Source organism: Melospiza melodia (genome assembly GCF_035770615.1).
Source record: "Melospiza melodia melodia isolate bMelMel2 chromosome 17 unlocalized genomic scaffold, bMelMel2.pri SUPER_17_unloc_1, whole genome shotgun sequence".
NCBI classification, from domain to species: domain Eukaryota; kingdom Metazoa; phylum Chordata; class Aves; order Passeriformes; family Passerellidae; genus Melospiza; species Melospiza melodia.
In genome coordinates, this window is record NW_026948502.1 from 799,999 (window position 1) to 810,282 (window position 10,284).

General features: G+C 60.6%; 1 protein-coding gene across 1 annotated transcript in view; it reads right to left on the reverse strand.

The window, feature by feature from the left end:
* Positions 1–1,882: 1,882 nt before the first annotated feature.
* Positions 1,883–10,284, reverse strand: part of LOC134432996 (adhesion G protein-coupled receptor L1-like) — a 33,906-nt gene continuing 25,504 nt past the window's right edge. The window contains exons 10-14 of the mRNA XM_063181872.1: positions 10,105–10,233; positions 6,025–6,121; positions 4,415–4,534; positions 3,807–3,824; positions 1,883–2,445 (exon numbers count right to left, since the gene is read on the reverse strand). Of these exons, the coding sequence (XP_063037942.1) occupies positions 1,883–2,445; positions 3,807–3,824; positions 4,415–4,534; positions 6,025–6,121; positions 10,105–10,233 (927 nt within the window). The remainder of the gene's footprint in view (positions 2,446–3,806; positions 3,825–4,414; positions 4,535–6,024; positions 6,122–10,104; positions 10,234–10,284) is intronic.

A 10,284-nucleotide genomic window follows, 5' to 3' on the forward strand; every position in this document is an offset into this window, starting at 1 on the left:
GAGGGGAACCCCAAAACTTGGGCAGGGGCTGGACCCCCCCCCCGTGTGTCCCCAAAACCCCTGAGGGGGTCTGGGGGGGTCCCCAAAACCCGGGGAGTGCCCTGATACCCTGGGGGTCCCCAAAACTCAGAGGGACCCCCAAAGTAAGGGGACTCCAAATACTGGGGGGGGGTCCCCAAATTTGGGGGGTCCCAATACCCTGGGGGGGATCCCTGGACCCCAGGCAGGGGTGCCCAAGCTCTTGGTGGGTCTCCAAAGTATGGGAGACCCTCAGTCCTGAGGGGTCCCCAAGTTCACTGGGGACCCCAAGAACTTGGGGGTCCCCAGTACCTGGGGGGGGGGGTCCCCAAAATACGGGCAGGGTCTCAAAACCCCAGGAAGGATCCCCAAGCCCCAGAGGGTGTCCCCAGATTGTGGGGTCCCCTCAGTTTTGGTGGGGTTCCCAGAACTGTTAAAGGGTCCCCATTCCCCCCCCCCCCGATTTTGGGGGCCCCCCCATCCCTATGTACAGCGTGGCGAGGCCCCCCCCGGCTGGGGGGGTTGTGCTTCCGGGGGGGCCCCGCTGGGAATAGGGGGACCCCCGGAGAGGGGGGGCAGTTTTGGGGAGCCCCCCCGTGCCTCAGTTTCCCGGGCGGGGGGGGAAGGGCTGGTCCATTTACATCTATATTACAAGGAAAATGTGTCTCTTTGTGGGGGGGTCCCCGTTTCGGGGGAGTCCCTGCTGTGGGGGCACCCCTCAGCTTGGGGGGCTCTCAGTGCTCCCCCCTGGCTCGGTGCTGCCGAGGCCATCGGGGCCCCCCTGGGATGGCTTTTGGGGGGGCCCCCAGGATGTGGCTGAAGGATCCTCCCCAAACGCCCCCAGGCCGGGGCGGGGGCACGAGGGGGGGCCCTGCAAGGTCCGGGCGCAAAGTCCTGGTGTGAGGTCCTGGCGCAAGGGGGGACACGGCTGAGCGAGGTCCCCAGGCACGGTCTCCAAGCACGGTCCCTACGTGGGGCGCCAGGTGGGTGCTCGGGCGAGGTCCCCACATGTGGCGCCAGATGATGGATCTTTGGGCGATGTCCCCACGTGTGGCGCCACCTGGATCCTTGGTGACATCAGGTGGATCCTCAGGCGAGGTCCCCACGTGTGGCCCCAGGGGAATCCTCGAGCAATGTCCTCACACGTGGCACCAGCTGGTGCTCGGGTGACACCGGGTGGATCCTTGGCTGAGGTCCTCCCATGTGGCACCAGAGGGATCCTTGCATGAGGTCCCCACATGTGGCGCCAGGAGGATCCTCAGGTGAGGTCCCCACATGTGGCGCCACCTGGATCCTTGGTGACATCAGGTGGATCCTTGGGCGAGGTCCTCACGTGTGGCGCCAGATGATGGATCCTCGTGCAAGGTCCTCGTGTGACACCACGGCCTTGCACGACCACAGCTCCTCGTGTGACACCGTGCCCTGGTGCCACCACAGCCCCTGGGACTGCACTGTCCCCTCTGGTGGCGGCCATGTTGTCGTGCAAGGCCAGCTCCTTGCTGGGGATCGGCTCCTCGTGCGGGGTGGGGGTCCTTGAGTGCCCCCAGACTCTCGAGCGAGGCCACCCCCCCATGAGGACAAGACCTCACACGAGGGGGCCGTGGCTTGGGCCGGACCCCTGTGTGAGGCTGGACCCCCATGTGAGGAGGGGTCTTTGCTTGGGACCAGACCCCCGTGTGCCCCTGGAGCCTCGATCGAGGGGGGTCCCCGTGCGAGCCCAGCCCCCCAGGTCCCCCCCGGCCGCATCCCCATGCGAGGCCGCACCCCTCGGCAATGGGGGGGTCCCGCGGTGCCCCCGTGCCCCCCGCATGCCCCCGGCCCCCGGTGTGAGGGAGGGTCCTGCGCGCCCCCCCGCCCGGGGGTCTCACAGACTGGTCACCAGCTGCATCTGCCCATCGGGCTCGGCGCCCCCCGCGCCCCCCTCGGGCCCCCCGAAGGTCTCGGGGCTGTGCCGGCGGTTGGGGGGGGGCGCGCGGGGGGGCCCCCCCAGGTAGGGGGGCGCGGGGGGCGGGGGCCCCTCGGGGCTGCTGTCGGGGTAGTCCCGCGGCAGGGGGGGGTGCCGGGGGTCGCGGGGGGGGTCGGGGGGGGGCCCCAGCCCACCCGGCTTCCCCCGCGCCAGCTCCTGGTAGAGCAGCCCCAGCTCGGGGGCGCCGGGGGGGGGCTCGGCGGGGGGCGGGGGGGGCGGCGGGGGGGGCGGCGGGGGCGGGGGGGGTGCCCCGTGCGCGGAGCCCCCTCCCCGTAGATTGTTGTGCACCAGCTCCGAGATGATCATCTTCTCCAGCGCTGCCGCGTCCGGGGGGGCCCCTGGGCACCCCCCCCGGCCCGGCACCGCCCCCCCGGGCCCCCCTTCGGGGCCCCCCCGCAGGCTGTAGCTGTTGTTGAAGTTGCCATTGAGGGGCAGCGGCTCCGGGGGCTCCTGGGGGGGCTCTGCGGGATGGGGGGCGTCAGAGCGGGGAGGGGGTGTCAGTGAGGGGAGTGGGGGGTCATTGTGGGTCAGTGAGTGGTTTGGCAGGTCATTGGGGGGCTTGGGGGGGTCAGCGAGGGGGTCTGGGGTGTCATTGGGGGCTTTGGAGGGTCAATGAGGGGGTTTGGGGGAGTCATTGGCGGACTTGGGGGGTCAGTGAGGGGGTTTGGGGGGTCACCGGTAGGTCAGTTGGGGGGCTTGGGGGGTCATTGAGGGGTCAGTGGGGGGTCCTTGGTTGTGTCTGGGAGATCCTTGGGGGCTTTGGGGGGTCATTGGGGGGCTTGGAGAGTCAGTGGGGGGGTCTGGGCAGTCACTGGGGGTCACTGAGGTTCTGGGGAGTCATTGGGGGCTTTGGGGAGTCAGTGTGGGGGTCTGGGGGTGGTCATTGGGGGGCTCAGAGGGTCAATGAGGGGATTTGGGGGGGTCATTGAGGGCCTTGGAGAATCAGTGGAGGGTCAAGGGGCATCATTGGTAGGTCATTGGGGGGTCCTTGGGTGTGTCTGTGGGATCACTGGAGGGCTTGGGGGGTCAGTGAGGGGGTCTGGGGGGGGGTCATTTGTAGGTCAGTTGGGGAGTCCAGGTGGTCATTGGGGGGGTCAGTGGGGGGTCTGGAGGGGGTCATTGGGGGGCTTGGGGGGGTCAGTGTGGGGATCTGGGGGTGGTCATTGGGGGGGTCAGCAGAGGGTCTGGGGGTGGCCATTGAGGGTCTTGGAGGGTCAATGAGGGGGTTTGGGGGGTCATTGGGGGACCTGTGTGGTCATTGGAGGGTCATGGGGGGGGTCAGTCAGGGGGTTGGGGGCGGTCAGTGGCAGGGTCTGGGGGGTCACTGGGGGGCTTGGAAGGTCAGTGAGGGGTTTTGGGGGGTCATGGGGGCCTTGGAGGGTCGATGAGGGTGTTTGAAGGGTCAGTTGAGGGTCTGTGTGGTCATTGGATGGTCAGTGAGGGGTCTGGAGGGTCATTCTGTAAAGCTGGGGAGATACAGTTGGGGGTGCTGTGAAAGGTTTGGGGGGATCTGGGTGCTTCGGGCAGGGTTTGGGGGGTCTGGGGTACTGGGGCAGGTTTGGGGGGTCAGTGGTGGGATCTGGGGAGTTCAGGCAGGGTTTGGGGGAGTCTGTGGTGGAATCTGGGGGATTGGGGCAGGTTTGGGGCATCAACTGAGGGATCTGGGGGTTCAAAGGGGTTGGGGGGGGTCACTGAGTGGGTCTGGAGGGGGGTTGGGGGGCTCTGGGGGGTCGGGGGGGTTCGGGGGGGATGTAGGGGGCAAATGTGGGGCTGGGGGGGCACAAGGAGGGGCACGGGGAGGAGGTTGTGGGGCAGCACTTACTGGTGTCACGGAAGCTCCCTGGGGACAGAGGCAGCATTTAGGGGGGGTCACATCCCACCCCAGACACCCCCAAATCCCCCCCCCCAGACCCCCCCAAATGCCCCCAGTTCCCCCATCACCCCACAGCTGGGACATTTGGGGACATTTTGGGGCGAATTTGGGGCTGTGTGGGGTCAGGACCTCTCTGTCCCTCTCTGGGGGAGTTTTGGGGGGCCCAGAAGGTTGGGGGGGCAGGTTTGGGGAGCAGGAAAATCCCCCCCATTCCCACCCAGGGGCTGAAATTGGGGGGGATGCAGCAGCTAGGACCCCCCAAAACCGCCATTGGGGGCAGGGTCTGTGGGGGATTTGGGGGGATTTTGGGGGGCGTTTGGGGGCATCCAGGGGCTGTGGGGGGATTTTAGAGGGGAATTTTGGGGGGATCCAGGGGCCATGGGGGGATTTTGTGGGACCAGGGGCTGAAATTGGGGTGTTCAGGGGGGTGGGAGCACCCAGGAACCCCAAACTCCTGCTGAACCCACACATGGGGGGGAGCTGAGGATGGAAGGATTTTGGGGGGTCTCCCGAAGGTTTGGGGGCAGTTTGGGGGGGTCGGGCCCCCCCAGACCCACCTGGGGCGGTGAAGGCGGGGGGCGAGGCGGGGGTGAAGCCCCCCCCCTCGGCCAGCAGAGTGTTGTAGGGGCTCGACCCCCCCCGCGGCGGCAGCACCGGGTTGGGCAGGAGGTGCGACCCTGCGGAGAGGGGGGGGGTCACACATGGGGGGCTGGGGCGGTCCCCAAAACTTGGGGAGGGTCTGGACCGCTCCCCCCTTGTGCCCCCAAAACCCCTGAGGGGGTCCCCAAAACCCGGGGAGTTCCCCGATACCCTGGGGGTCCGCAAAACCTGGGGAGGGGCTGGACCTCCCCCCCCCCGGGTGTCCCCAAAACCCCTGGGGGGTCCCCAAAACCCCTGAGGGGGTCCCCAAAACCCAGGGGGTTCCCTGACACCCTGGGGGTCCCCAAAACCCCTGAGGGGGTCTGGGGGGCTCCCCAAAACCTGGGGATGGGCTGGACTCTCCACCGGGTGCCCCCAAAACCCCTGGGGGGGTCCCCAAAACTCGGGGGTTCGCTGATACCCTGGGGGTCCCCAAAACCTGGAGAGGGGATGGGCCGCCCCCCGTGTGCCCCCAAAACCCCTGGGGGGGTCCCCAAAACCTGTGGGTTCCCTGATACCCTGGGGGTCCCCAAAACTTGGGGAGGGACTGGATCCCCCCCCCCCGTGTGGCCCCAAAACACCTGAGGGGGTCTGGGGGATCTCCAAAACTCGGGGGGTTCCCTGATACCCTGGGGGTCCCCAAAACACAGAGGGGCCCCCAAAGTAAGGGGAGTCCAAATACTGGGGGGGGGTGATCCCGAAATTTGAGGGGGCCCCAATACCCTGGGGGGGGATCCCTAGACCCCGGGGGGGGTGCCCAAGCTCTGGGGGTGGGTCTTGGGGTGTTTTGGCGTCCTCACATGGGTGCTGTGAGTGGAGTTTGGGGAGCATGAGGGGTCTTTGGGGTTCCAGGGGAGGGGTGGGGGGGACTCAGGGGTCTGAGGTGGATCTGAGGCATCTCAGGGGGTCTCAGGGGGTCCAGAGGGACCTTTGGGGTCCTGTGGGGTTTTTGGGGAGGGGTCTCACTGCCGTTCAGGGTGGAGTAATGTCTTTGTTCTCTCTGGGTTCTCTGGGGGTGTCTGGGAGTTCTGGGGGGTTTTTGGGGAGGGGTCTCACCACTGTTCAAGGTGGAGGAAGGGTCTCTGGGGGTTTCTGGGGGTCTCTGGGGGTCTCTGGGAAAGGGTCTCACTCCATTCATGGTGGAGGAAGGTCTCTGCGGTCTCTGGGGGTCTCTGAAGGTCTCTGGAAGTTTTGGGGAGGGGTCTCACGTCCATTCAGGGTGGAGGTTGGCCTCTGGGGTCTCTGGGGATCTCTGGGGGGGTCTCTGGTGGTCTCTGGGGGTCTCAGGATGGTCTATGGTGTCTCTGGGGTCTTTGGGGAGGGGTCTCATCTCCGTTCAGGGCAGGGGGGGCTCTGAGTTTTTGGGGAGTCTCTGGGTTTTTTGGGGAGGGGTGTCACCTCCGTTCAGGGCAGGGGGGCTCCGAGGTGTTTTTGGGGGTCTCTGGGGGTCTCTGGGGTTTTTTGGGGTGGGGTCTCACCTCCATTCAGGGCAGGGGGGGACACTGAGGTGTTTTTGGGGGTCTCTCACCTCGGTTCAAGGTTGGGGTGCTGTTCAGGTCTCCCCCCATAAAACTGGACTCCGTCTGTTTCCGGACCGTGTCATTCCACATCCTCCGGATCCGGCTCTGGGGGCACCGCAGCGGGGCTGGGACCCCCAGAACCCCCAAAACCGCCCAAGAGCTCCCCCAAAACCACCCCAAAACCCACCCCAGAGTCCCCCAAAATCACCCCCAAACCCACCCAGAACCCCCCAAAATCACCCCAGAACCCCCGAAAACCACCCCAGAACTCCCCAAACCCACCCCAGAACCCCCCCAGACACCCCAGAATACCCCCGAGGTGTCCCCACATGCAGCACCCACAGCCTGGCAGGGTCTGAGGGAGGTTTTGGGGGAGATTTTGGGTCCAGGAGGTTTTGGGGTAACATGGGGGGATCTTGGGGTGTCACAGGGAGATTTGGGGGGTCTGGAGGGGGCACATCTGCATCTGGGGGATGCTCTCATGGGGGATTTGAGGGTGCCATGGGGAGGATCCTGGGTGTGGAGTGGATTTGGGGGCTTTGGGCTTTTTTGGGATGAGGGGCCTTTTGGGGAGTTTGGGGGTCCCAACCTGGGTGCTGATGTAGGGCTGAGCATGAGTTTGGGGGGTGATCTGGGGGGCTCTGAGGTGTCTGGGGTGTGTGTGGGACTGACAGCAGGACTAGAGTGATTGACAGCTGGCCTCTGTGATTGACAGGCAGGAATAAAAGTGATTGACAGACAGGATCAGCCCCTCAGAGTGATTGACAGACAGGATCAGTCCTTCAGAGTGATTGACAGGCCCCAAGAGTGATGAGGGAAGCGTGGCAGCCCCAGGATTTGAGGAGAAAAGGGGCAGGGAAAAATGGTGGGAAAAGTGTTTAAAGCCTGAGGGGAAAAGGGTAGAAAAAGGGTGGGAAATGTGAGGGGGAAAGGAAGGAAACATGAAGGGAAAAAGGGTAGGAAAAGTGAGAGGGAAAAATGGAGGGAAACATGAGGGGGAAAGGGGTGGAAAATATGAAGGGAAAAGGGTGGCAAATCTGAGGGGGGAAAATGGTGGTAAAGATAAGGGAAAAAATGATGGGAAACATGAGGGGGAAAGGGCAGGAAATGTGAGGGGGAAAATGGAGGGAAACATGAGGGAACAAGGGGTGGAAAACATGAAGAGAAAAGGGTGGCAAACCTGAGGGGAAAAAAGGGTGGGAAAGAATGATGGGAAATGTGAGGAGAGAAAAGGGTGGGAAAGGTGAGGGGAGAAAAGGGGGGGAAACATGAGGGGGAAAGGAGTGGAAAACCTAAAGGCAGAAAAGTGGGAAATATGAGGAGGAAAAGGGTGGGAAATGTGAAGGGAATAAGAGAAGGAAACGTGAGGTGAAAAGGGTGGGAAATGTGAGGGGGAAAGGGCAAGAAATGGGAGGGGGGAAAAGGCAGGATTTGTGAGGGGGAAAAGGGTGGGAAATGGGAGAGGAAAACGGGGGGAAATGTGAGAGGAAGAAGTGGCAGGAAATGTGAGGGGGAAAGGGTGGAAAACATGAGGGGGAAAGAGTTGCAAACCTGAGGGGAAAAAAGGGTGGGAAAGGTAAGAGAAAAAATGGCAGGAAACATGAGGGGAGAAAAAGGTGGGAAAAGTGAGTGGGAAAAGGATGGAAAATGTGAGAGGGAAAGGTCAGGAAATGTGAGGGGAAAAGGGAGGGAAATATGAGGGGGGAAATGGAGGGAAACATGAAGGGGGGAAAGGGTTGGAAAGATAAGGGAAAAAATGGTGGGAAACATGAGGAGGGAAAAAGGAGGCAAAGGTGAGGGGGAAAGGGCGGGAAATGTGAAGGGAATTAGCACAGGAAATATGAGGGGAAAAGGGTGAGAAACATGAGGGGGAAACAGTGGGAAACACGAGGGGAAAAGGGCAGGAAAAGTAAGGGGGAAAAGGGAGGGAAACATGAGGGGGAAAGGGCGGGAAATACGAAGGGAACAAGAGTAGGAAAGGTGAGGTGAAAATGGTGGAAATGTGTGGAGAAATCAGAGGGAAATGTGAGGGGGAAAAGGGCTTGAAATGTGAGGGGGAAAGGGCTGTAAGTGTGAGAGGAAAAGGGAGGGAAACATGAAGGGAAAAGGGGTGGAAAACATGAAGGGAAAAAGGTGGGAAAGATAAGAGAAAAAATGTTAGGAAACATGAGGGGAGAAAAGGGCAAGAAAGGTGAGGGGGAAACTGCAGGAAGTGTGAGGGGGAAATGGCAGGAAATGTGAAGAGAATAAGAGCAGGAAACGTGAGGTGAAAAGGATGGGAAACATGAGGGGGAAAGGGCAGGAAAAGTGAGAGGGAAAATGGAGGGAAACATGAGGGGACAAGGGGTAGAAAATGTGAAGGGAAAAGGGTGGGAAACCTGAGAGGGAAAAAGGGTGGGAAAGATAAGGGAAAGAATGGTGGGAAATGTGAGGGGAGAAAAGAGCGGGAAACGTGAGGGGAGAAAAGAGGGGAGAAACTTAATTGTAAAAAAAGTGGGAAATATGAGGGGGAAAGGGTGGGAAATATGAAGGAAATAAGAGAAGGAAATGTGAGGTGAAAAGGGTGGGAAACGTGAGGGAAAACAGTGGGAAATGTGAGGGGGAAAAGGCGGGAAGTGTGAGGGGGAAAATGGAGGGAAACATGAGGGGACAAAGGGTGGGAAACGTGAAGGGAAAAGGTGGCAAATCTGAGGGGAGAAAAGGGTGGGAAAGATAAGGGAAAAAATGGTGGGAAATGTGAGGGGAGGAAAGGGCAGGAAAGGTGAGGGGAAAACAGTGGGAAATGTGAGGGGAGAAAGGCAAGAGACATGAGGGGGAAAGGGAGGGAAAAAAGTAAGGGGGAAAATGGAGGGAAACATGAGGGGGAAAGGGGTGGAAAATATGAAGGGAAATGGGTGAGAAATGTGAGGAGAAAAGGTGAGAAATATGAGGGAAAACAAGTGGGAAATGTGTGGGGGGAAAGTGTGGAAAATGTGAAGGGAAAAGGGTGGCAAACCTGAGGGGGAAAAAGAGTGGGAAAGATAAGGGGGAAAATGGAGGGAAACGTGAGGGGAGAAAAGGGAGGGAAAAGTGAGTGGAAAAAGTGTGGAAAATGTGAGGGGGAAACAGGCGGGAAACATGAGGGGAAAAAGTGTGGGGAATGTGAGACAAAGAAAGGTGGGAAATGTGAGGGGAAAGGGTGGAAAAAAGAAAATAAAAAAGAGCTGAAATTGTGAGGGAAAGACATCGGGAAAATGAAATAGAGAAGGGTGGGAAAGGTGAGAAGAGTCATAAACAAAAGAGAAAATATTAAAAAAAAGCAGGAAATGGGAAGAGAAAAAAGGGTGGAAAAGGAAAGAAAAAGCACAGGAAAAGAATAAAACTGAAAGGGTGGGAAATGTGAATAAAAAAAGCAGAAAAATGAAAGAAATAGGGATTGGAAATCCCATAAACCCTCCCCAGAGACCTTCCCCATATGACCACACCCACTCTGTGTGGGTGCCTATAGGATTGTCTGTGGGATTTGGGGTTTTTCAGAGCTATGGGCCCCTATCTCTCTGAGAGATCCCTCAAAGACCCCCTGTCCTATTGGGGGGGATTTTTGAGGCTTTTGGGGGTCCCCACCTGGATGCTGCTGTGGTATCAGGGGGATGTTTGGGGGTTTTTCTTGTGTGGGTCAAGCGAGTTTTTGGGGGTCTCCACCTGGGTGATGCTGTAGTACCTGGGCTGGGGTTTAAGGGAGGGTTTTGGGGTGGTTTTGGGGTGTTTTGGGGTGGTTTTGGGGTCCCCACCTGGGTGCCACTGTAGTACCGAGTGGGGTTTAGGGGAGGGTTTAGGGATAGTTTTAGGGCTGTTTTGGGGTAGTTTTGGGCTGTTTTCAGGTGGTTTTGGGGTCCCCACCTGGGTGCCACTTTAGTACCGGCAGTGGGGTTTAGGGGAGGGTTTTGGGGTAGTTTTGGGCTGGTTTGAGGTGGTTTTCAGGTGTTTTCAGAGGTGTCTTCGGGGTCCCGCCTGGGTGCCGTTGTAGTACCAGGGGTGGGGTTTAGGGGAAGGTTTTGGGGTAGTTTTGGGCTGGTTTGGGGTGTCTTCAGGTGTTTTTGGGGTCCCACCTGGGTGCCGCTGTAGTACCGGGGGTGGGCGCGGGCGGCCGAGGGTTTGAGGGCGCCCAGGGAAGTCCCGGGGGGGCCCCTGAGGCAACACCCCGAGTGCCGCAGGCACTTGCTGAGCTCCCGGTGCACCTAGGAAGCACACACGGACACCGGTGACACCAGTGACACACCAGTGACACA